This window comes from Podarcis erhardii (genome assembly GCF_964252035.2).
Source record: "Podarcis erhardii genome assembly, chromosome: 3".
Taxonomy (NCBI): domain Eukaryota; kingdom Metazoa; phylum Chordata; class Lepidosauria; order Squamata; family Lacertidae; genus Podarcis; species Podarcis erhardii.
Genome location: NC_138507.1, coordinates 59,947,177 through 59,974,525, shown reverse-complemented (window position 1 = coordinate 59,974,525; position 27,349 = coordinate 59,947,177). Strand labels below are relative to the sequence as shown.

General features: G+C 41.5%; 1 protein-coding gene and 1 long non-coding RNA gene across 2 annotated transcripts in view; both read right to left on the bottom strand.

Moving 5' to 3' along the window:
- Nucleotides 1-15,188, bottom strand: part of ENPP1 (ectonucleotide pyrophosphatase/phosphodiesterase 1) — a 46,747-nt gene extending 31,559 nt beyond the window's left edge. Inside the window, exons 1-3 of the mRNA XM_081855274.1 lie at nucleotides 14,849-15,188; nucleotides 2,221-2,293; nucleotides 941-1,057 (exon numbers count right to left, since the gene is read on the bottom strand). Coding sequence (XP_081711400.1) covers nucleotides 941-1,057; nucleotides 2,221-2,293; nucleotides 14,849-15,055 — 397 coding nt within the window. The 5' untranslated portion in view covers nucleotides 15,056-15,188. The remainder of the gene's footprint in view (nucleotides 1-940; nucleotides 1,058-2,220; nucleotides 2,294-14,848) is intronic.
- On the bottom strand, nucleotides 11,077-13,602 carry LOC309338297. The gene is made up of 2 exons (XR_014154849.1): nucleotides 13,378-13,602; nucleotides 11,077-11,829 (listed from the first exon to the last, which is right to left on the bottom strand). It is a non-coding gene; the product is annotated as an uncharacterized lncRNA (long non-coding RNA).
- Nucleotides 15,189-27,349: the final 12,161 nt, after the last annotated feature.

The window sequence follows — 27,349 nt, the reverse complement described above, 5'->3', positions numbered from 1 at the left end:
TAGGTGAAACTTAGCAAAGTAGTCATGACCCATAGGATTTCATGGTGGGAAGAAGGCATGACATTAATAGGATACAGTAGTACCTCGGTTTACAAACTTAATCTGTTCCGGAAGTCTGTTCTTAAACTGAAACCGTCCTCAAACCGAGGCGCACTTTCCCTAATGAGGCCTCCCGCCGCCGGTGCCCTTCCACCGTTCACATTCCATTCTTAGACTGAGGTAAAGTTTGCAAACTGGGATACTACTTCCGATTTTGCGGAGTTCATAAACTGAATAGTTCTTAAACAGGGTTGTTCTTAAACCGAGGTACCACTGTATAGTGTTTTCTGTGAGTCAAGTATTAGGGCCAAGCTAGGCATTGAGTGGCAAACTTCTGGAAACATCAGATGAGCTGGCAGTGGGGAGGCATGATTTGAAGGGAGAAAGCAGAAGCCAGATGCTTGCCTGAAACCTGTTCAGCCATTTCAAAAACATATATGGGAACCAAAGGTGGTGAGAAATAGCTCAGAGGAGAGGACTTAAGGGGGAAAGTAATAGGTAGGAGAGAGAACTCAGCACACCTTTCTTCCCCATCTACCACTCCTACCTTCCAGTTCATTCCCTCTACCACTAATCTTTAGATATTCTGCAGGGACCCGCAATACAGGGACATCTGACCTAGTCCTTGTATGCAGTAATTGAGTTGTTTTGCCTGCAGAAGGCTCTGTCATTTTCTAAAATGTCTAAGCACTTTCATGGAACAGCATCAATAACCGCTGCAGTCTTAGAAGCAGCATTTTGTTTAGGAAAAATGCAGAGTGTTTTAATCAGACTATGGTGGTTTGAAATGGCAATGGGACAGCTGTAACAGGACAGCAGCTGGTTCGTGTCTCCCAGCTCACCCACATGCTAAGCTGCTTCAAGAACGGGAACAAATTTTATACAAAAAAGTGATGCTTACCCGGTTCTATACAGGCTTCTTGGAAATCTAAACAGCAGTTTCCAAGTTTAACACATTCTTTGTCGCAGCGGCAACTTCCAAATGTTCTCTCATAGCAACGGCCTTTGCAGGTTTTGACTGAAATGTTTTATATTTACTTGATGTTAGCAATTGAACATTGATACTACATTAATTAACATTTCATCATGGACCCAGGAGTAAATTTGCATGAAAAAATAGATACCCTTCACTAATTCTTAGTCTAACAAAAAGTACTGTGGGAATTGTGCCTGGATGGCGAGCAATCTGCGAAGAAATATATGAGGGGCAGACATGAGCCAACAGGCTTCCACTGCAACCAATAAAGACTGTGCACCAATACTGCTATTTCGATTAGCCCCATTAGTTTTTCTTCCTCATCAGAAAACTTAGCTCAATGGATCTGTGCAGAAGCAACAGAATATGCCATTTCCACCAGCGATAATGATAAAAGTAATCCATTTCATGCTAACCTCAGCCCTACCCACAACTGAAAGCAGAACTCAAATGATGTCCCTGGGCTCTGCACTGGCCTAGAAGTAGGAAAATTGTTAAATCTGCTGACTAAAACGTCTCCTTCATGTGACACACATAAATATTTCTACCCATGCAATTCCTCAAATGGCTCATTTAGCATACAATGCAAGTTTGGTATGTTTGCCTTTTCTGCAGTACATTAAGTGTACCATTGGCAAAACAATGTGGAAGCCTTTGCATGAAACATAACGAACATGAGAGCCACAGATATAAACACAATGGATTAGTCACTGTACATGGGCTTTATGGAAAGGGACTTTATAGGATGGCAGTCTGACTTTCACTTGCCTTTGAGTGGAATTTAATGTCATGCAATTATGATTGTTCCATAAATGCAAGCATTTCTGCTTGCCCGATGGAACAGGCTCTCCTCTTCTACCTCTGTGTGGTCCTGGGGGTTCTTCCAACCCCCCGAGCCAATTTGGGGGCACAGAGCAAGGGGGGGAGCCTCATTGCTCTAGCAGGATTCATTGTACTCATCCCCACAAGTGCACCTATCTGATTGAATCCCTCATTTAATTAACTAAGATTTCCTTAATTGGGTGACAGGCCTAATAAAAACTTTATCATTTGCATTCATAATTTGTATTATGACAAATGGAAAGATTCATAAATGGGAAAATGGGCAAAACCAATAGTGGATGCTGTGTACCTAATGAATGCAAGGTGAACCTTTTATATCTAAAGAAACTCAGCTACTTATATTAGCATTCTTCATTACTTACCATCTCTTGTACAGCTAGGTTTCAGCCCAAATATACATCCCAGGATTGTTGTTAGCACAATGACACATAATACCTAGAACAGAAGAGATAATAGCAGTCAATATATATATATTTATTACACCAATTCACATTGCTTATCTTCACTCATGCAAACAGAAGTAGTGCTTTTAATTACTTTTACTTGAAATGAAGCTGGCCCTGGTGACTCCAACACAATCGTTCCAAGAGCTGATTTAATTAACAACAAATGAATGATTGATGATGAAGATTTTCAGAGTGAACTCAAACTGCAGCCGACAGAAGTTGCACAATTCTGCCCAGTCTATGCAATCACAGCTCTGACATGTTGTCATCATGTGTACAACACATGTTTACTGTACACTATGCAGAACAACACACAGGGCACACATTAAATATGTTCTTTGGAAGTTCTTAATCAACCAAGAGGGTAAACAGCAATCAATCAACATCCCCCAAAATTATACTACACTGTGAAGTTAAAGCAGCATTAGGGCAGTGATACAAGAAACCAACCTATTCTATATGTTCAGCTAGAACTGCATGTTGCATGTCTCATGGAACATGACAGCAAGGCATTTAATTTGTCCCACCATAGCATCTAGGACAGCTTAGTTATGTTGTTATATGCTCTTCCCCACATCTAATGCATAAATGGCTGGAATTGGGAATGGGTGTGGAAGCAAAGCAGGTGCCATAATCATAAGTACCACAGGCCCAGGGATGTAAGAAGAGAGCTATTCCCATTCGATCCTTTTAATCCTCGTTCTGACTTGTCTTCACCACAATCAGTGATGTTTCTGTTCTCCTGCACTTCAATTTCTACCAAACAGTCTGTATTTCATCTCACTGTTCATTCATTTTTTTGAAAGCAAATGCAATTTAAATGCAGAAAAAGTCATCAATTAAGTTTCATTTGCAGGCTAGGGGTGATGGGTGGGGGCCAGTGCTGGATTGGTTTCTGTTCCTGATATAGGACAAAATAAGCGAACAATGAAAATTTCTGCTTCTGTTTTCATCAGAATTATCTGGCATACCTAAGCCACAATGTAGCAACCATAGAACAATTACAGCTGCCTTCTCTTCACAAACACTAAGATTGTGGACACCAAGAGGAGCCTTGCATGCACACAACTTCTCCAGCTGTGCTAAAGTTTTAATGTTGTCACTTCACACAAATAGAAGAGGGTTATTATGCTCTTTTTCTCTCCTGGATGCCATCTGGTATCTGTTGTGGTGCAGGCAAAGGATGAAAGTTAAGTCACATCTTGGGGTTTTTCCCAGCATCACAGAAAAGTTCTAATTACATCAGAATAGGAAAACTGCAGATTTCTGAGAATGGTCCAACAGAGCTGCTCCAGTGAAAGTTCCACTTAAATGCAGGGAAATGTCACAAGAGCGGAACATTGATGGATGGTGCCAAATGTGGTAAATGTTCTAAGAGAAATAATAATTTATTTGTTTTTATTATAAATAGAGGCTTCTTTCTAAAGGGATAAGAGCATAAAACGGTTTTCAGATTATCTATCTGAAAAACAAGAAGGCAAAATTGGTACATTTAGAATTCAGCTACTGGTAGCAAGAGTAAAAACCTCAAACCTCAGACGGTTTACTAAAAACCGGACAATGCCTAAATACCACCATGCCACCTCTCTAAATGCCACAGCTGAATAGTTTCACATTACAAGTGGATATAACTCATCTAAATGAGTAGTCCTCATAATATCATCATGGTTGGTAGAGAGAGGATGAATCCCTTCCTGTGGTGAGGAAGTCTTACAGAAATGATAATGTTACTTATGAGCTGCACTGATTCATGTCATTTTGGGTTCTCATGCAAGCCACACACAGGCAAGTTCACAGCACCACAAACCTCAGAACATTACAAAAATATTCATGTGTTTACAACAAGTGCATAGTACCTAGAACTTGGAAATGTTGAGCCATATGATTAGCAAGAACATCCCAGTGATTTCGACAGAACAAATCAAACTGGAAGATGAATATTTATGAAAATGATCCATAACCATTCATTTTATTGGATACACAGTACAATTAATTTTTACTAAATAAACAGTATGAGTATCTGATGTGATACAGTAGTCCTATTAGGGGTTAAAATTGTAAGTTATCAATAATGTTTCCCATAACAATATACCAACAACCACTTTCAGTAGGGTGGCACTTTTACATTGACCCAGCACGCACCACAAGCAAAATTAGGTTGTGGATGCCAACTTTCAAAGAATAAGATGAAGCTCAATCACATTTCACTTTGCTTCCATGCATCTCCAAAGAACAACATGGTCCTAGTCCAAGTACCACTTGAAGATGCTATAGTGAAGGAATGGCCACAAACTATGCACACTTCTTAGTCTTTGATGAATTTCCTTCCCTTCTAATTACGTTGTTGTTGATGTAGTTTAGTCGTTTAGTTGTGTCGGACTCTTCGTGACCCCATAGACCAGAGCACGCCAGGCACTTCTGTCTTCCACTGCCTCCCGCATTTTGGTCAAACTCATGTTGGTAGCTTCGAGAACACTGTCCAACCATCTCGTCCTCTGTCGTCCCCTTCTCCTTGTGCCCTCAGTCTTTCCCAGCATCAGGGTCTTTTCCAGGGAGTCTTATCTTCTCATGAGGTGGCCAAAGTATTGGAGCCTCAGCTTCACAATCTGCCCTTCCAGTGAGCACTCAGGGCTGATTTCCTTCAGAATGGAGAGGTTTGTTCTTCTTGCAGTCCATGGGACTCTCAAGAGTCTCCTCCAGCACCATAATTCAAAAGCATCAATTCTTCGGTGATCAGCCTTCTTTATGGTCCAGCTCTCACTTCCATACATCACTACTGGGAAAACCATAGCTTTTACTATACGGACCTTTGTTGGCAAGGTTATGTCTCTACTTTTTAAGATGCTGTCTAGGTTGGTCATTGCTTTTCTCCACAGAAGCAGGCGTCTTTTAATTTCGTGGCTGCTGTCACCATCTGCAGTGATCATGGAGCCCAAGAAAGTAAAATCTCTCACTGCCTCTAATTATATTTTGTCCAATTTAACAAATATCCTACCCCTCATTTGTCACAGTTTTACTACCCTCTCCCTAAACCTGGGAAAAGTTAAGCAGCCTCTCTCAGCTATTCTTCAAACAGCTGAGCTCCATTCAAATGCACTAATCCAAATTGCTTTGGAGTTAGAAAGAAAAGTTGAAGAAAGATACCAAATCTTACTCTGAACATGTGTAAAAACGTTTGACTGCAGCTGGTGGAAAATGCAAAGCAATGATTTTTTTTGGGGGGGGGAGCAATTAATTGGTTTTCAAAAAGTGTAATTTGACCTTTCCATTAATTGCAGCTTCCGATTTCATTCTTGAGCAGGAGAGTCACAATGATATATGGAACTTTGGAAGAAAAATTTAGAGTTGGCTTTGGGGTTACGAAGAAAAGAAGAAAATGTTCTGGTTTATTCTGAGAGGTATTTTTGTGCTTGTTTATATTGGAACAAACAATTGTATTCAAGCCATGAGCTTTTGTCTCCTTACTGCTTCCTCTGTGTGGGAGGAAAACAGAAAGCATCACCTTGCAAACATTATAGGCAATGGCAGCAGGTGGTCAGATAAGTGGGGAAACATTTTCTCATGCTAGACAATGAACACTATGGCATAATAGTTTGGAAGATCTTCCAGATGAAAACCAATTAGACTATGAAAGCAACATGATTTTGGTCCTGATTTGCCCATGTTTGCTGTTCTGCAAATAAGCATTGTTAAAAGAAATTATGCAGTCCAAATGGTTTGAGGGTCCAAGTGTGTGTCAAGGGAGGCAAAAGATTTGTGGTGGTGTCTAATGGTTCTAGGGGTTGCTCGTGCGTAAACCGGTGCCAACACCTGGCTGGGTTGCCTGAGTGAACCTTTTCTGTCCAGACAGCCACTCACCTGTGGCTGTCTCAATCGCTGACAGAATCCGTCAGTGGGCGTTTCTTAAACTTCTTCCAGCAAAGAAGCTCTTTGACGCCTAGTCTCCTCCTACTCTCCCTGCGCGGAAGCCTTCTGCGCAAGGAGGGCATAGGCAGCGGAGGACCCTTACTCTCCCCGCTGGTCCCCGGCAAGGAGTCATGGGACCGCCTCACCGATTCCCCCATCTGCCCCCCTTCTCCACTGGTGCTACGCTGATTCTCTTCCCCAGAAGATGGGCTGCTTCTCCCCATCCCGGGACGCTCTCTGGAATCCCTCTGGAGCTTGGTCTCTCCCTCCAGCACTGATGGCAGTTCCCTGACATGGTGGTCATTACATCTTTAAAAAACACACAGACACCTCAGAACTGAATAAAAGAATTCCTTCCAGTAGCACCTTAGAGACCAGCTAAGTTTGTTATTGGTATGAGCTTTCGTGTGCATGCACACTTCTTCAGATACACTGAAACAGAAGTCACCAGACCCTTATATATAGTGAGAGGGTGGGGAGGGGTATTACTCAGAAGGGTGGTGGGAATGGGTGATTGGCTGATAGGTGTGGTAAGCCTATTGACAACTGTTAATGACTGCAATTGGTCTTACAGGAAAACGCAAGGGGTGACCAATTGCAATTGTAAGACCAATTGCAGTAGTTGACCAAACTGCAGGAGGCAGTGGAAGACAGGAGTGCCTGACGTGCTCTGGTTCATGGGGTCACAAAGAGTCCGACACAACTAAACAACTAAACAACAAGATTTAAAAGAAGCCAACCCAGTTGAATATCATTATTTCTTAAACGTATTTTGTTTAATACCTCTGAAATTGTTGACAATTTCACACAAATTATGCAACCCTTCAGGATATTTTATGCAAAGCAGCCATTATCACCATAACACTAACATTGTTTCATGTAATCTTTCACCTTGGAGAAATGCATAGTTACAAAAGAAGGTCTGTATACTTTGCAAAGATCCAGAAATAATGATTTCGTTAATCAAATGCTCCGGAGTGCATGGAGTGTATTGAATAACTTAAGCCTTTGGTACTTGCATGGTGTGCTGTGTTAGGGTAAATTGAAAATGCAGGAATAACCAACACTTCCTTAGACACATATGCAGGAGGTGCCCTCTACCTTGTGTGTTTCCTTCCTGTGTGGAGTGAACTATTCAAGAGCACAGCCTTCTACTTTGCCACCGGTCAGCCATACCAATTGCCAGCAAATCAGTGTGCAAAAGTGCAATGTAAGTTATAGGGATCTTATATACTAAACCAGAGCTGGCCCTGTCCTGCCCCAAGACAAACATATGACTGCAGAAGCATGGCATGTGGAATGCATGTGTTTATAATATATATATATATATATATATATATATATATATATATATATATGCTTTCGTACACCAAAACCTGCATATATATATATATATATACACACACTGTGTATATATATATATATACACAGATAAAATTCAGTGGTAGTAACTGCATGATAAAGAACACTTCACATGGCTGAGACCAAACCCAGATTAGCTTGGACTTTCCAAAGGGCTAGTCTTGTGCCATGCTTTGAATCATGATGTACTTATTTGGCAGCCACATATGGATGTCATGGTCAATCACCCCTCAGAACTTGGAAACAGTCATCCCACCACCACACCTACCCTTCTGGTTGCCTGTTTATTTATTGTGTGGTTGCAGAACATACATTGCTTGAAGTCAGCCAGTGGCAGTGCTTAGTCAGTTTCTCCTATATGAAACCATTGTGTTTGCAAATGCCTTTCAGCTTGCTTTGACCTTTAGCAGCTCAGGGTTTACTTTTAACAGAGGTAAATTTATTATTATTCCTAAACTTCACAAAGCAATATGCCGACGGGCTAGCTTTATTAGCAGCTAAAGTGGATGTTCTCCAAAACTATTGGTATGTGCGGTGTGATTTCTACTGAAAAGAACAAGATAATTTTGAATGAATCATTGCCAGTCATTGTGAATAAGCATTCAAGTGTATATTAGGAAATTATGGCTCATTTTCATGCAGGAGCAGGCACTTAACTAATAGCTGACATATCTAAGTACAGAAAGTGCAAAAGGATTGTTTATATGGCCAAGTTCAACAGGAGAGAAACACGAAAGGTAAGACAGATTCACTCTTATTTAAGATAACTCATCTAGATTATTTTCCTTGAATTGTTCTAGCACAATATTGAATCTATCATAACTTTCCTCTGAAAAAGATTAGTGTATCTGACAAAATAAAAGCAAACATGGTTAGGTTGTTGTTCCTACTGCTTCATTGTTTCCCTTTTCACCACTCTGAATTTACAACACAACAATATGACAGGCAGCACTTCTTACATCCAAAACTGGCGAGTTGTTGTTGTTTTGCTGTCAAATTGTAAATTAGAAATACACAAAGAGAATAGTTAATGGGAAGATGCCTTTTAGCAAATCAGGCCATTGGTCCATCTTGCTTAGTACTATCTACACTGGCTGGGAGCAGCTGTTCAGGATTTCAGGCAGGCATCTCTGCTAACCCTGCCTGGAGATACCAGTGATGGAACCTAGGACCTCCTCTACATGCAAAGCCGATGTCAAGTCCAGCAAAAGCTAGAGAACCACAAGTTCCCCATCTCTGTTCAGGAGGCTTATCAGATTATTAGTGAGTTATTATTAGTGAAATCAAGAAACAGAGGACCAAGCTGTTGGAATGGTTAAGTGGGGTTCATCTTGGGCTTCTTCTCTCATGGTAACAGGGCAATACTCTGCATGCTCACTCAAAAGTAAGTCCCACCATGTTCTGTGAGGCTTATTCCTAAGTAAATGTGAATAGCACTGCAGGCATGGAGATACAGGCAAGCAGGGACAAAAGCCTGCAAATGTAGGTGCACGGTCCAGAAGAGCCAACAAGTTCATTAGGAAGTTGAGGTATAAAGTTACAGCTGTACATTGCCAAAAACTGTACATATTTATTCACTGGCAAAGAACCACCTGCTCTTTGATGTGTATGCCAAAGCACATATGATTTAAGGGCATATGACTGAGGGTTGCCTCTTTCTGTTAAAAAGACGACGATTATGCATTCTGCCAGGAATGGTGTAGTTTTCCAAGGAATCACACTACTAAATGGCCCATGCTATATAATACTGGACTTGTAAATTGTGATTAATTGCTCATGTTCATATCAAACAGCATTCACTTAGAAGTTTTATTTCGAAAACACAGACAGACAGTGCTCTCCCTGCCTCCCCCAATTGAACTAGATCTGTTAGCTCTTAGATATCCTGCCCTTTTTCTGTTAGACTAACTTTGGTATGAAATTAGTACAGCAAAATGATTTTAATCCTGGCTCACATACTTGTATAGATGCAAACAGCACCATTCCTTCATTTGGGTAGAAGTGATTGCCATCAAAAGTTCAAAGCACACAACCAGACAGGGGTCAATTTGGAGTGGGGGGGAAGAGTTATTAATACAAAAATCAGCAAACTTGGATAAATATCAGCAATTCCAGTCCTGGGAGAATCTATAGAATTTGAGACTTGATAGGCAGGCGTCAAACCATCAGGAAGGAGGCTGGAGGAGATACCAATTACATGGTTTCTGCTGGTTCAGGCATGCTTATTCGTGGCTTACCTGGCTTGTAAAGGAGTCCACTCACTCCCTTACACTTTTTGAATCCCTCTGCACCAGATCAAACCTGAAAGATAGACAATTGGCCTCAATGCTTTACAGCACATTGATATACCTATAGAAAACTCTGATGGCCTTCTCAAGGCTTTGGAGCTGCTAATGGAAACCTGGATAAATAACACCAGGACTCTCTTGCAGGAGGGTTATAAGGGGCATGCCAAAAAAGGGATAGGTTTGGTATCTGCACCTCTTCTGCAGAAGTAAGAGTCAGCGCTCTGTGTATTCCCAGCCTCTCAATCTTCTATGTGAAAGGTCATGTGGGGGCCCGTACTAGATGAGGGGTAAAGCACAAGGCACAAGGTCCCTTTGACAAGGTGACTCTTTACAAGCACAAGAACTGTGTTCATTAATACCTTGGTGCATACTTTCTTTCCTTCCATACTATACTCTGCCTTGTAAAAGCTTGTACTGTAACTGGAACAACTTTGTGTGGTAACATTTGTTGTTTAAAGAAAATAATAAAAATTGCAGTGGGGGGAAGAAATCAGAGAATGCTGTGGGCTTCTTCCAGCCCAATGTTCTATGCTCCCATGAGCATCATATGTTGAAATATTGTATATCAGCCTGCCTTGGGCCTGAGAGCTTGTTTCTTCTCATTGTTCCACCATAGGTTGTAGCCTGCTGTGCACTAAAACAAAATAGGGCCTTTTCCTCATTTGTGGAATTCCCTCTCACTGGACATGCATGTGGCACTGCTACAGTTTGGAGGCGCTACCAGATTCCTTGCTTTTGAGCACTTGCCCTGATATGTTTGCAGGGAGATTAGAGAGTGTTTACTAAACATTCGTGTCTGTTGTTTCAAGATTAGACGGCATGGCATCATAGCAAGTGTATTTTCTCATCAATTTGCTTATCACAAAAAGCACAAGCTTTTGAGGAAGCTGGTTTCTTGCACAAGACCTCCAAATCAACTGTAATTGTGCAACCTGAGTTTGTTAGTATGTGATTGAATCCCATCCAAAAATAACAAGTCTGGAAGCACCCTGGCTTTTAGTAACACACTTCTTCACCCAGTCCTTTGGGGGAACTTGATGTAGCAATGTCAGCTACAACTGATGTCATCTGCTGTCTGCTGTTATTTATTGTTGTTTGATATTTTAATTAGTTCTGGGATATTGTATTTTATAATTAACATTTAAATTACTGCAAACCACTCTGGGATCATAATTAAGAGTGGCTTAGAAACTGATGAAATAAGTTGTTGTTGTTGTCAGGTATTTATATACCACTTAATATTCAAAAATTATAAGCAGTGAAATTAATGAAACAAGTCAATCGAATAATGTATAATTAAATAAATAATCAAAATATAACGGCTCCTAATCCTAGTCATACTCTGTTCACAGATGCAGTTCATTGATGACTAATCACTATGCAATGTCTCCATGTGGGAATATTCAAATCTTCAACAGTTCAAGACATCTATTTGTAAGCATAAAATGTTATATCAGAAGCAGTCCTGAAACAACCTTTGGTATCCCAAATGCCCAGCAGTAGCTTCCAAAACAAAGAACATTTCATATCAATGCACCAAACACACTACATTCCACTGCCCTACAGACACATTCATCATACTCCCATTCTCTCTCTCTGCTCCTCAGCTTCCCGTCTACATTGTGTATTCTCGCCATACTGTATTCTTGTTGGAAAGGCCATTATGCAACAGTGCTTAACAACTTGATATTTTTAACAAGATTATTTAAAATGCAATCTTAACACCCACTGCCCTGGAGTAAACCCTGCTGAATTCAATAGGACTTGCTTCTGAGTAGACATGCTTAGGAACACACTGTTATTGCTTCAAAGATACAGCATTGGTCCATGCATCCTCCTCCTAGAAAAGGCCCATTTAGTCATGTTGGTTCATAGAAAAATCCAGAGTAGAGCAATACATTTCTTAGGACCAACCAAATGTCACAAAATAGTAAGGAAGCTTTTCACTTCTTCAAAACTCTTCACCAGGCTGAACATTAAACAAAGCATTGGAGAGAAAGAGAAAAATGGCATGATGTTAGAACAAAAAAGTTTGTAGTTTTAATAGTCTAAAAGATAAAGGAGACTGAATGGAGAGTAAACTGGAGCAGACTATACAGTAAGTTACTTTGAGTTTAATTCTTTGGAGAAAAGGGACTGATAAAATAAGAATAAGAGTAATATTGTGGACTTTATGAGATAGGAAAAACCAGTCATGGCAGATCTTCCATTACATTGAAAATATAAAATCTAGTCATTACTCAGATCTATTTTTTTTTTCATGTTATCCATTCCTATCATTCTTTCTTCTCATCTATACTGTAGAACAGCAACATATTCAAGATACTATATGACTAACTTTACAAAGGTCAGAGTCCATACCTCAAAGGTTTTATGGCCTACTGTGCACAACCCAATTAATCGGTTTAGAACCTGACAGCAGGTGAGCCTTCATATTTTAGTCATATAGCCAAGCATCTTAATTGCTCATTATGTTACAGAACAGATTGGGAACGTTTGACCTAGAGAGGGAAAGGCAATCCTTTTTAAATTGATATGTACTTCTATTTTTAAAAATTGTAAAGGCTTGAGGAACAATTCTCCTCACACCTGCTGCACACATGATACAATGAAACAAGTGGAGAGTAAACCAATTCTAAAAGTTTATGTGCCAGGTTCAGCAATTATATTGGCAATTGTGGGTAACTATGGGTGTTTCAAAATACTGTAGGCACCAGTTTTGTTGAAACATGATGCAAGCCAGTGCTATTTTTCTAGAAATTGGGGTGCCAGAACTCACCATGAACTTCTCCCTTGTTCTCTTATACTAATACTAATACTACTACTACTTTATTATTTATACCCCACCCATCTGGCTGAGTTTCCTCAGTCACTCTGGGTGGCTCCCAGCAGAATAGTAAAAACACAATAAAACATCAAAAATTAAAAACTTCCCTACATGGGGCTGCCTTCAGGTGTCTTCTAAAAGTCAGATAGTTGTTTATTTCCTTGACATCTGAGAGAGGGTGTTCCACAGGGAGGACGCCACTACCAAGAAGGCCCTCTGCCTGGTTCCCTGTAACTTTGCTTCTCCCAGTGGCAAAACCGCCCAACTGAGAGGTGTCAGAAGTGAGTTCTGGTGAGTTCCAGCTGAGAAAAAGCCCCGATGCAAGCTATTTGAGTTGCAACAAACATTTCTTCAGACAATTCTCAGCTAGATACCTAGCAGGATTCCATTCCAAACAACCTTCTTAAGAGCCAGATAGATAAATTCCAAAAGATTAGACATATCTAATCACACACACAAACCCATGCAGTTCTGCCTCCACTCCATCACTTAAGCATACTAAACAATGAGACAAAACCAGGGCTAGGACTTTTCAAACAAACATCAAAGATATCTCTGTTACAAGTCAAAGGGACTGTGATCCACTAAAGAGATTTAAGATTCCACACTCAAATCCTGAGATAGTGACGGCTATGGTATCTCCAGGCTTTAACTACTACCCATTGAGCTGGGTCCAGAAGTGTGACTCACTCTTAAGAGCAGAACACTGCTGCATCAGATGTTCTCCTCTGGGACAGCCCTGACCCCAGCTAAGTATCTCAGAAAAGGAGTAAATGTGTAGAGGGATATATTAGCATACTTTCCTCCAGAATTCCATGTAAAGCAAAGTTCTCAAAAAGCGATTCTGTTTTATCAGATTTTCCATCAAAATATGATGAAGAAAAATGCTCAGGTCACCACCAGCATCACACTATGTAATTGACGGATTAAGAAAGATGGGTCAGCAATGGGAGTGGACATAAGGCATAATCATGCAGGGCAGGGTAGCAGCACAGCTGCATCTTAATATGACACTCACTGTATTTGTTTGTTTGTTTGTTTGTTTATATTATTTTCCCACTTCATCCCAAGAACAGGTTATAATATACTCTTAACTCAATTCACCTTCAAACTATTCCTTTGAAATAAATTATGCTGCAGTTTACACATGCAGAAGGCCACTCCTGTGTAATGTGCAGTAATTAATCTGGAATAACTCTCACTCCTTCACTGTGATAGTCAGAAAAGCAGATTGCCATCCTCATTATTCCAGATGAGTTTGCATAAGAAAGGTGGGGCAATCCAACTTGCAACTACTACTCTAAAGTCAAGTGCCAAGGAAAGTTTAAAGAGTGCAAATACCATAGACTCTTGAATATTAATTTACTGACATGAATCATTGGCAATGTCAGCTATTAAGTCCAGTGTATGGAGAACCACCATTTCACCACACACCAAAGTTTTTCAATGCCCTAATATTAGTGTGTTTAAATCAGCTGGCTCCCTATTAGTGAATACTTTCAAAAAGGAAGATGCTGTGGTTAAAGCATATCCGGCATGCTCCTAACATCCTCTGCTGTCTGATGCAACACATGCAGGTGTGAAAGGTGAGTAACCAATGCTGAGGAAATTTACTTCTGCACATGCTCAGGGGCACCTTATTCTTATTCACTTGTCGTTTCACATGTTACGGCACTGAATCGTTGCAGTGAAAATTGTAGGTGGCCAATTTCAAACCTTCTCTCTCTCACACACACATAGTATTTTCCCCTGTATTGGTAGGAGATGACTTGCCAAAGGTCAGGCAGCATGTTTGCTGTTCCTCCCAAATTAAAGGCATCCCACTCGGTGAAGCTGTGCTGCTGCCTAGGTGCTTTAGCAAAGCCTGCGTCACTTTAGGATGCCAGCCACATGGTTTGGGTCCCTTAGCCAGATTCACAGAGTGGCCCGAGCAAATATTTGCTTCTCCCTCTGCAAAAAGACGAAGGTCACCAACCATCCCTTTGGAAGGCTTGCCTTCGCCCAGCGAGCTGGTGACTGCGTGGAAGAGAAGCGTCCCCTTGGAGCCTCACGACAGCCCTGCGAGGTAGGGTACTTTGCCGGCCGGGGGTCGGGTTTTGCGCCCGCTCCGTCCCCGGGTCTCTGGCTCCGGAGCAGGGAGCGGGGCGGCGAGTCTCCTTACCAGGGAGAGGACTTTGTAGGGGTTGGGCTCCTTGGCTTTCGCCCTGAGCGCCGCCGCTTTCTCCGGCTCGTCCGCCACCTCCATAGCCGCCAGCATGGGCACCGCGGCGGAGTTCTTCTTCTCGGGCCCGTCGCTGCCGAAGCCCTTCTCCAGCGGCGGCGGAGGAGCCACCTTGGCTTGGCTGCTCCTCAGGCCGGCGTTCTCCATTCTCTCGCCCGGCGCCTCCTGCGCCCTCGGCTAATAAAAGGGCCGTGGCTCCGCCCCCTGTCTGGCTTTGGCGGGCTTCCCTCAGGCCGCGCGAGGTGGGCGAGGGAAGAACTCGGCGCTCCGGGTTCCTCGGGTTCCTGCCTCGCCTCCCCCCGCCCCCACCCTCTGGCCGCGCGCGCTCTCTGGGGAGCCCGGTGGCTTTTCTTTCTTCTTCCCCCCTTCGTGTTCGCAGGAACCTTCCTCTGACGCGCACCCTTCCCGGGAGATGAAGAGGAGCCTGTGCTGCTGGTCCCCCTGAAGGAGCTTTCTAGAGGATGGTCATCAGCATCACCACAAGGGCTTTATTATATATCTGTCAGGAAGCTGAGAAGATGGCAGTGTGTGGCTCCAGAAGCCGGCGGCGCAGGAAGGTGACCGGGGTTGTTTACACGGGAGAGTGTGAAGAGGCAGCGTTTTCCTCTGCGGAGAGGAAGGGAAAGTGGGTGGCTGGGCGAGGGGAAGACTTCCAGCCTTCCTATTTGCACAGGTTCTTCCAGAAATCACACTCACCTCTCCGGGCGAAAATGGAACAGAAAACGGATAAAAGATGGAAAGGCATCATCCAAAGATGGAGCTGACTTTTTTGTCCCCCATGGACCACTTGAGAATTGGCTGGTGAACACTTAATGGTTTTTCTGCCTGTTGTAGCAAGTGCCATGTGCTGTGCTAGGTGTTATATGATTATTATTTTTCTCCCCACTGTCGTATGTTATTGTATTACAGTTTGCATTTCACATAATTCAAGTGATAGTTCAATAACATGCAATACAATAAATAATATACAATAAAAGAAGCAATAAAGATTCAAATAAAATCAAGATGAATCTTTAATGCAAGATATGCCATGGGTCATCGGAATGAGGTTTGCAGACTACTGGTGGTCAATGGATCACATTTTGGAAACCACGGTTTGGGAACCCTGGGAAATAGTTGTTTATTACATACCATCTCTAAAAATAAAACCCGAGGGCTATCTGATGTTCATCTTTGTCTCCCACATCCAATAAGAAACAGTCTTGCAAATGCAAACTTACCTTGGAAGTGATCCCCACTGAACTAAGCCATTACTGTAGAGGAAACATGCTGTGTATATAAGAGCTGGCTGCTCCTTTTGTAAATGCACATGGAACACACATCTGTAATATATATATACAAAGAGAGAGGGAGGGAGGGAATTTTGTTTCCTTTTTTCTTTCTTTGCATACACTCAATAAAACTGCCAATATAATGACATCACTGTACAAGTCTATGGTGAGACCACACTTAAGAACACTGTGCACAGTTCTGTTTGCCTCACCTCAGAAAGGACATTGCAGAGTTGGAAAAGGTTCAGAAAAGGGCAACCAAAATGCTCAAGGGGCTGGAGCAGCTCCCCTATGAGGAAAGACTTGCAACATTTGACACTTTGTAACTGAGCTAAAAGGGTCGTGGTTGGTGCTGTGATCTAAACCACTGAGCCTCTTGTCTTGCCGATTGAAAGGTCGGCAGTTCGAATCCCAGCAACGGGGTGAGCTCCCATTGTTCGGTCCCAGCTCCTGCCAACCTAGCAGTTTGAAAGCACACAGTGTAAGTAGATAAATAGGTACCGCTCCGTTGGGAAGGTAAACAGCGCTTCCATGCGCTGCTCTGGTTCGCCAGAAGCGGCTTAGTCATGCTGGCCACATGACTTGGAAAGCTGTCTGCAGACAAATGCCGGCTCCCCCGGCCTGTAAAGCAAGATGAGCGCTGCAACCCCAGAGTCGTTCGCGACTGGACTTAATTGTCAGGGGCCCCTTTACCTTTACCTAATTGAGTTAAAAGGCAAGTAGGGGAGGGGGCATGATAGAGGCCCCGTAGTGGAGCTGAATGTTGGAAAATTCAGGAGCAGCAAAAAGAAAGCAGACTACAGACTATGGAATTTGCTCCCTCAAGGTGGGAGTTTGCTTTAAAAGATTAGACAAATTCAGGAAGGATAAGGTTATCAATAACTACTAGCCATGGTGACTATGTTCTGGCTCCACTATCCAGAGGCAGAATGCCTCTGCATACTAGTTGCTTGGAATCACAAGTGAATAGATCACTGTTGCACTGAGGTCCTGCTCTGGGGCTTCCTATAGGCATAGCTGTCAACCGTCCCTTATTTGGCAGGAAAGTCCCTTATCCCAGCGCCATGTCCGCTGCTGTCCCTTATTGATGATGTTCCTTAAATTTCCCAGGTTTCAACGGAAGTAGCTCCTCTCCCTCCCTGCTAGCCAGCCAGGGAGGAGGGAGGCTGCAACTGTTTTGCTTGGCTGCGTTGCTCACCCAATAAGGAGTCTAAGAACAACTGGGGGGTGGAGCTTGCATGCCTTGTGCCGATCAAATCGGCCGCATTGCCTGGGGACTCGCCTTTGCTCAGCGCTTTGCAGTGGAGAGGTGGTGGTGGTTTTCCTTGCTGCATCCTCTTTGCCAGGTTGCTGCACTGTGGGAGCCACCGCTTGAGGCTTCGTTTGGCGGCTGGCTGGGCTTTCTGCCTTTGGCTGGGAGGGGCTCAGAAGTTGAACATAGCTGTGCTCTGAAAACCCCTTATTTTGGCTGCTGATCCCTTATTTTCGATGCTGCTGATCCCTTATTTTCAAATCTATAAGTTGACAGCTATGCCTATAGGCTGCTATGAGAACAGGATGCCAGGCTTGATGTCAAATCCAGCAGAGCTCCTCTTTTTTTAACAGAGCAGGTTTTCTGGCCCTTGTTTATTTCTTTATTTACATTGCCTTGAACATTTGCAAACAATGTGTGGGGAAATGCAGTGGGGAGATGGTTGTGAAGCTGCTTATAGCCATGGTGCCATTAATTAAAGGGTGAAGAAGGTGAAAGAGGAAGAGGAAGAGGAAGAACAGAGGGTTTCAGCTGAGATCTACCAACACTCTGCCATTCCTTAGTCACTAGACCTTTTATCTGATGCCATTTATTTATTTATTTATTTATTTATTTATTTATGCATGCTTGCTTGGAGCATTTGTTCCCACCCCCCAAAAAAATCCTACAGAAGCCCATGGAAAAGTCTTTACATACTTCTCAGGACTGAACAAAATAGTCAAAGCCACCACATAGCAATAGGAAAGCCCTGTGCAGATGAGCAACAACATTTGGGCAAAGATTTCACATATACCACTTAAAACAATTTTGAGTCTCTCTACCACTGCTGTGCATGTATGAAAGTTTAAAACTGCAGTTTTGAAATACTTTTTATCAGGTTTGTAAACTTATTGACAGCCATGTAGGGAAGTGGATTTGCAACTGTATTCCAACCTTCCTGGTTTGTTCTGTCACCTTTGCACTGACTCTTGTTGCCTTCTGAAATGCATTTTTAGTCCTCCATTCATAATTTTCCCCCATCCTGATAATGGAACTAACATCCATCTTACTTAAAGCTTAAAGGGAAAGAGGCAACATAAGCCGTATTTACATTTCTCTCAAAAAAGGAAACAAAAACCCGTACACCCATATGTAATTTTCAACATTTTCTAGGTACTGGACATTTCACAAGCCCTTTTAAACTTTTGAACTGTATCTTCTTTCTTTTTATGATGTTGTTCTATTTGACTGACTGTTCTAAAATTATATTAGCTATGTTCAGAAATGAACACTGCTGGGCAAGGATAAAAACCACAGTAACTGGTACAAAGGCCAAGCAATACATATGCAAATTCATTTAAGAAATTTCTATGAACCTTTTCTAGGAAGTTAAAGAGCACTTTGTATGAGAGCAAACATTACCAGAAATTATCTGTTTGGTTTAACATTATAAAACGATATGTTTAACATTCTAAAAATGTATATTTTTTATGTTCGACTGTCTAAAAAGATATAATTAACAAAAATGTTTTTAACTATCTGATGGCTTTTGCTGTTCAACTGACTCTCCAGAACATTAACTCTGATCTTATGTCAATGGGACTGGACTGCAATACTATGTATACTTACCTGGGAGTAATCCCCATTAAACACCATTGGATTTTCTTCTGAAAATGCATGCCTAAGATTGCACTGTAAATATGGCTGACATTCTTGTGTGTCAGCCTAAATAGTTTTTGGATCATGCTTGCTAAACAGCACATAAAAAATTATTAACACCAATGGGCTTTCAGTGAGATAACTGGTCAGTAATTTGTAGACCAACCCCATGTTGCCTGAGGTTTCTCAGGTCACCAGAGTGACATGGTTAGAGTGATGCTGTAGTGGCTTCCATGCTACAAATGTGGTATACCTGATGGTGCTTTTGTAAAATTATACCACAAAGAGCTGTGTGTGTGTGTGTGTTTGTGTGTGTGCTTAAATCCAAATCCCCAATTGTTGGAGTTTTTTTTGTTATCAATAGACTAACCATCTTAGTTTCGTCTATATTATTTACTGTACTTATGGGTGATGGCCAATGATAGTCATACCCAGAGCAGCCTCAATGAAATGGTTGGATTTAAGCCTGGGGACGTGGGGTTCGGCAAAGCACCAAGAGCGCCTCCCCTACTCGCGAGGAAACCCCTTTTTGGGGCTCCAGAGTGAAGTGGGGTGAGCAGCGCGGTGCAACGGACCGATTGCTATTTCCACGGAGGGAAGCCGCACAGCCATCGTCGGAGAGCGCTGACTTTTTCCTGATTGACATTTGTACTCTAAACAAGTACTCGTGAGTAAAAACGGAGGATTTGATCAAGGAATTTTTTTTCTGAATTAGGCACGAAGTGGGAAGGTCTAAACAGGAAGTCTGCCTCTTGCTTTTTGTAAACAGATTGAAGCAAAGATCGTACAATCTAAATAGCCTTGAATTTGATTTTAAGATTGAAATTTCCTGCACCTATGACCATCTAAACCCCCTTGACAGCAGGAGGAAAGGGGATAAAAGAACTTTGACTATCTAATCCTACAGAGAGAAAGCAAAGGAATATAAATTCCCATTGCCCCTAACCTGGGGACGGGACATCAGGACAGATTCTTTGAAGAAAACGGATTTGGACAGATAGAAGTAAAAGGGAAACAAATTGACTTTAATGTTGCCCTCTGCTTTTGCTTTTTGTTAGGAAACAAAGTACTAGAAAACTGAAAGTAAAATTTCCTTTGTTTGATACATTTTAAAGATGGAGGTTAAACAGAAGTTGTGTCCTAGAGGGAGTTTGTTAGTTTCTTTGTTGCAGTTCACAAAGAGACACAACAGCTGTGAGAATCAGCGTGAGACCAGATACTTGACCTTGACTAGAAATGAGCAGGAAGGAAATTTTACTTTCTGCCCTTGGCAAAGTGGACGCTATGCTACAGCAGCTGCAGGAGGACATGAACTTGGTGGATGAAAAACCGGACGTCATGGCTGCTGTAGCTAGAAAGTATGAGTTGACAGGAGAAGAAGAGAGAGAAACTTTACAACAACCAATTCAGGAAACTGACTTAAGGCAAATCCAAGGGCAATGGAAGATGGAGGAGATTGTTATTATACCCCAAAAGTTACAAAATGAGAAATCTAACATCAGTGAACTTAAAGGGTGTCTGCAAACTTTTGGAGTTAAGGAAATCCTTAGCTCTAGTGGGACTGTGAAACAAGAGGACAAGTATTTTTGGAGCAACTATTGTTTGGATTACAAAATCAGCAATGGGGAGTGGAACTGGGGGGAATGGAGCAACCTGACAAATGAAAATGGAGATTATGACTGTATGGAACTCCCCAGAGATCCACTCCCCAAGGAGAAAGGGAAGAAACCACGAAAGACTTCAACAAGGGACAAGGAAGCGTCGTATTATAATCAGGATCAAGAAAGTCAGCAGAGGGGGCATGGAAGTGACTTGAGAGCCTCAGACATCAGAACACCGGACTGAAGGTCAAGATTTAAAGGGAAGAAAGGACGGACACAACCTGAAACCAGGAAGAAAGGGACGATGGATAAAACTAGAAGAGAACTTTCTTTTATATATCTTGTTATTTCTGAGTAATATTAATGAAATAATAGATTGTGCCGGAAAGGAAATAATTGGCTTTAGCAGAAAGACTTGATTAAGTATAAATATAAATTCAAATTCTAAACTTTAAAGTTTATGGTTTGGAAGGTAATGATAAAGTTAAAGATAATATTCTTAAATTGAGATAGATAGTTAAGATAAATTATTTTTGACAAATATGGGAAGAATTTGCTGAAATAATGATTAAACTGGAATACAAAAAGGGAGGTATGAGGAGGTCTAAGACACAAGATAATGAAATGAAGTAATTTTGAAATTTATATACTTTTTTCTTTTTTCTGCCTTTTTTCTTTTTCTTTTTCTTTTTGTTTTTCTACTCTGTTGATGTTTTTAAATGCTTTTGTATTTTTGAAAATTTGAATAAATATCATTTTTTAAAAAAGAAATTGTTGGATTTACGTGGCTTAAATCCATTGATTTCAATGAGCCTACTCTGAGTGTGACTTCAGTGGAGATCACCCTATGTGTTTATTTACTTTAATAATGTGTATACCATCTTTCAGCCTATTTGGATTTCACAGCAGTGTACAGCAAATTGATCATAATGTAATAATAAAACAGCTGCAATGCTTGAACCATGTTAAAACACCAGCAATTTAAAGTGTCCGGGTAAATAAGAAAGTTTTTGCCTGGTGCCAGAAAGATTGCACCATCAGCTCCAGTCAAACATCTTTAGGGAGGGCAATAAGAAACGTGTATAATTCACAAAAAGCAATAATAGTAGTCTATCTATGACAGTGATGAGGTCTCTGCTGAAGCTCCATCTCAGGGTGTTGGATTACATCAGCTCTCATTGCGTTTCTTTCTCTGTGTTTTCCTAAGGTAAACATTGCCATAACTATTTTTAATTCTAGCATAACTTCCTGAAAATGAGTCCTGTTAAGAAAATGAGCTCAGCAACTTTTATTCAAGCCATTCATAGTTTTGCACTACATTAGACTTCCCAATAAGCCTTGGTGTCATGGACAACTAATGCAGTATGTGAATAAATATTAAAAATATTTCTGTTAACTTGCTCAGATTCCTACAAAAACTTTTTCATAGTAGTAAATGGGTCCATTGATCTCCTCAGAGGCATCATATGAGATATCAGTAGGAGGAAGGAGGCAAGGATGTACAATTTTATGTACTCATAAATAAGTCCCATTAAGTTCAGTACCAGTTGCAAATAAATAAATTTCAGTGGGTTGCACTCTCCTCCAGACTCTAGGGGAAGACTCTTGTGTAAGATGTCTGCTACTGTCCTATAATGAGCTCATTTCTAAGGAGACCTTCCTTTTTGTTAGTCTTTGCTCTTCAGGTTTTCCTCACATTTGCCACCAGACGGGAGAGGAACCAATTTAGTCCAAATGTCAGCAAGGTGATATTTTGGTGGCAACCCTCTCAAACCTCACTTGATATAAACAATGGTATCTATTTTCATCTGGAAGATGTTGGAAGGTATGATTAAATGGTTTGTGAATTGCAGTTTCAAGACTTCCGAGGCCATAGGGTGATATTTACTACTGAGGTGGGGAAAAGCAAAAATCTTTTAGAAGAGAGCTAAAGCCAGAAGTTCCACAAATTCAATGTCCAGTTTACTCTTCAGAAGTGAGAAAATAACATCTGGAATCACTGGGATTTTGTGGGTTATAGAGTTTTTCCTTTTCTTGAAGAGTTGTGAAACGGTACGAGGGGACATACTGATGTTTCTGTGGTGTTGTTAGGACATCTTGTTCTAATCATCTTGTTCTGGTTTGGTTGGGGAGGATATGAGTGGCATGTTCAGTATTCATTAAGAGTCACCGTGCTGGTGAGTGTGTGTTCTACTGCTTCTGAGTTCTGCATAACCAATGCCAGTTGTAGAAGATCCGCTTCATTTATGACACAGCTTGCTACCAGACGACTTGTTTATTGAACTTCAGGATTTGTTTGCACAAAGTATTCAGGAACTTATATGATTCCAAGCAGTCATTTTGATTTTTCGGTAGGTAGATTATATGGCAGTGTATCAAGCAATTGTTATCCCCCCACTTTCCCAGCTATTTCCCCAACATTTTCATTACTGGAAAAATTCTCATTCTTTTTGGAAGTGGGTTCATTGCAAGTGAATTCCACCCACAAATAGTGATATTCTGGAAGTGGCAGCAGTAGATTTAGGGGTGAAGCTAACATTAACTGAATATTTTCTGTGAACAGAATCAGTTTCAAGCACACCGTATGAGCCTAGGAAAGCCTTTTGATGAGTAAGTTATACTAGGAATTCTAAATAATTTGAAGGTCATACCACAATTGAAATTTCATGCAATTTTCCCCCCAGATGTCTCTGATTCAATTTGGCTTTGGTACAACAATAAATCATCTCTGTGTAGCAGAGGGCTTCCAGACAGATGTTTATCATGGGATCAAAGCTGTTAATGCATGCATGTTCTTCACAACTTTCACATGATGTCGTTGAAATCAAATGTGAGTCCCTATTTTCCCTTCATTTAATCTGGATTGACCCTTTCTCTTGAAAATTCCATTTAAAAACTGTCGCCAGTTTTCAGATACTAGAATGATTTGTTTGCAGTTATTTACAAATTTGCAAATTAATCCTCCATCTGAAAGTACTCGTAAACTAGTGAAATAACTTTTGACACAGTGACTTTCATTGCTCCAGTTGAGTCTCAGTGCACAAATAATCTGTTAACGCCTCTGAATTCAAAAGTTGCAACACAGACTTAGGCAGCATTTCATTAATGGCTTCTTGTGATTCCAGGAAAGTCATCTCTCCTTGGGAAAAACTTTATGCATTGCCTACAGATAGATGCTGGTGTCCATGAAATGCTGGAAAGCAATGGGCACGCAAGCATTACATTTAAACTTTTGTTCAGTCCAGTAAAAAAGATGTGAGTCCAATCCTCTGCAATTTATTCAGAAGAAAGTGCCAATGAGTTCAATAGGATTTACTTACAACTAGCAGCCAATTGTATCATGAGCACAAAGAAAACCCATCTGCCAACTGAAGTTTAGGAGACAATCACACTTCCATACCACCAGCTAACATTCGTCATGCAGTTGCGGTAGTTCCTTATATCCCAGAGGAAGAGCAAAACCAAAGGTCAAATGTGACAATGCGCTCCTGGGATTAGCAGACCACAGCCAAGCAACAGGAACAGTCCCATAAATTCAGGCTTCCCTTTACAATTTTACTAGACAGATCAGTGGTAGATCATAGACAGATCAAAGACTAGACAGATCATACACTGAAATTTCAGAGTCCTATTTTCAGCCAGTGCTCATGTAGAACACTCGCTGTCTGCTCATTTAGAGCAGAGATGGATTTCATAAACAGTCCCTCTGGATTGCCTGTGATTAGTTCCATATAATAGAGGTGACAAATCAATGTAAGCTTCCTTTTGAGGAATGACTGGCAGGCAACATTGCAGCTCTCTCAGCCGTGTGATGTGGAGGTGCTGACAGGGAAGGTGTGGCAGCCCCAGGGCATGCTGGGGAAAGAGCAGCAGGAGGTCTGACTCAAGACTGGCAGATGCATCTCAGCTCTCCATATCTGACCTGCCACTTCTCTGAAAGTGCCTTGTCCTAGCTTTTGCCACAATGACCTTACCTGTTGGACTGCAGCCTAGAGCAGAGGAGTGAAATGCCGATTAGGGGCTCCCCAATATTGTAAGGGTGGGGTGTTTGAGACCAGCAGGTTGGATGATACCCTTTGAAGCAGTAAGTTGCCTGCCAATTGTTATCCTTACATGAGAATGTAGACTAGAGAATGATGGGGAACATTCACTGCCATTATGCATATTTAATCAAAGAGTATTATTGTTAAATAAGGAGTCAATCAAATAATAAAGGAAAAGTCCAGCTTACATGTTAGGGAATTATTAGCATCTCAAATCCACTGAATATCAGAATGCTGAAAATGATATTTAGATGCTGCCAACACTCACACCTGCATTTGCTGATTTTTAGACATTTTACAATCTGGGATTGTCAGTGGTCACTTGTAAATGCTGACAATCATCACATTTATGACATCCATTGCAACACAAGTGCTACTGTACACACCATTCCTATCAAAAGCCGTAGTGCCTATTGCTAATTTTCTCTGCGTGGTTTTACAGAAAATAACTGGGGTATTGGATATAACAAGTTCTGAGACTTCTCCAGCTTCACTTCATTTAAAAAAGATATCAGAGACCAATGCCTGCCAACAGCTACAGCAGTCACTGTAGTACATAGTAAACAGAGGGGTTCCTGTTTATGCAAACCACAGTGGGTCTCTGAAGATGAGAAGGTTAATTACATGAAAACATAGTGGGGGGCCTGTTTAAAAAATCACTTTTTCTTGGCACTTTGGTAGGGTCACAAAATCAGACACTAGGAAGTAAACTCAGTATTTCGCAGCACAATTCAAAGTGTTGGTGCTGACCCTTAAAGCCCTTAACGGCCTCAGTCTCCACCCCCATCATTCAGCCCGGACACTGAGGTCCTCCTCCAAGGGCCTTCTGGCAGTTCCCTCACAGGGAACCAGGCAAAGGGCCTTTTCAGTAGTGGCGCCCACCCTCTGGAATGCCCTCCCATCAGATGTCAAGGAAATAAATAACTATCTGACTTTTAGAAGACATCTGAAGGCAACCCTGTATCAGGAAATTTTAAATGTCTAATGTTTTGCTATTTTTTATATGTGATGTAAGCCACCCAGAGTGGCTGGGGAAACCGAGCCAGATGGGTGGGGTATAATTATTATTATTATTATTATTATTATTATTATTATTATTATCATCATCATCATCATCATCATCATCTATTTACACAGTGGAAAGCCCAGTATAGGCATGGGAAGCTGTGTCAGACCACTGGTTCATTTCGTTCTCTATTATCTCTGTAATGACTGCAGGACCAGATTTAGGTTTGCTGAGGCCCTAAGCTACTGAAGGTAATGGGGCCCTTTATATGTCCAGCTGTCCTTTGTCAACAACAATTTATCACTGTTTTTTTGTGTTGAATATATGCTATATGGCAGGCACATCCAACTTCCAAGAGACTGAGATCTACTGCCACTGTAAAAAATACTGGCAGTGATCTACCCATTGGATTGACCAGAGTTGTTGAGCTTTTGGGAGGGGAGGGTGAGCCAAACTTGGTTTTTTAAAGGGGTTTCTTAGGGGGGCGGTTATCAAGGTCCCGCGATCAACCAAGATTGACCAGGGACACTCCGCAATCAACTAGTATATCATGATTGACTTGTTGGACATCCCTGCTATATGGTAATTTATAGGCCCATTACTTACATCATAGGAGCCTACACAACACAAAACACTGCTGTTGTATGTAGGTTTTATTTTATTTGTTTTTTATCTTATATTTTGGAAATGTACACCCAGTGGGTTTTTTTCCCTTTAATTTTTTGTGGGGCCCCCAAGAGAGTGGGGCCCTAAGCTATAGCTTGTTTAACTTACTGTATACATAAATCCAGCACTGAATGACTGGCAGCAACTCTGTGGGGTTTCAGGCAGCTTGGGTCTCCCAGTATTACCTGTAGATGCCAGTGATTGAAAGTGGGATCTTCTGCATGCAAAGCACATAGAATCATAGAATTGGAAGGGACCCTGAGGATCATCTAGTCCAACCTCCTGCAATGCAGGAATATGCAGTTGTCCCTTGCGGCTATTGAACCTGCAACCTTGGCATTATCAGCAGCACACATGTTCTACCACTAAGCTATTTTCCTTTCCTGATACCTGATGGTGTCCACATTTTCTTCCAGATTTTTTTTTGGGGGGGGTGGGGGTTAATACAAGAGAGGTTTAACAATCAATCCCTCTTCACAGGGAACATTGGGGATTACAGCTGCTGGAGGGGAATAGCGGTCTCCAAACAACTCTCAGCACCTTTAGCAAACTACAGCCCCCAGAATTCTTTGGGGGAAGCTATGACTGTTTAAAATAGTGTCATAGTGCTTCAAATATACGGTGAGCACAGGTATGTCTGAGTTAAAGAGTTCCTTTTATTTTTCAGGATTTTGCTCTGTTCCCTTTGTGCTCTCCCTTGTCTTTTTTATTCCTAATAAATGTTATATAATTTGACAAGTGGTGTCTTGCTGCAATGCTGCCAGCTCACAGGGTTGGGGAAAACCTCTCAGGAGCCTAAGCCTCGAAGTTCTTGCTATGGAGATACAGGAAATGCAGGTTGATAGAGAAAAGCAGGCCGTTCTGATCTTGGGGAAAGACGGAGCTCCCTGAGTAAACTGAGAGGGATTGACTAAGCTGCACAGGGTCTGCTGTGTCTGCTCCTTTGACCTTCCAGACTTTATTC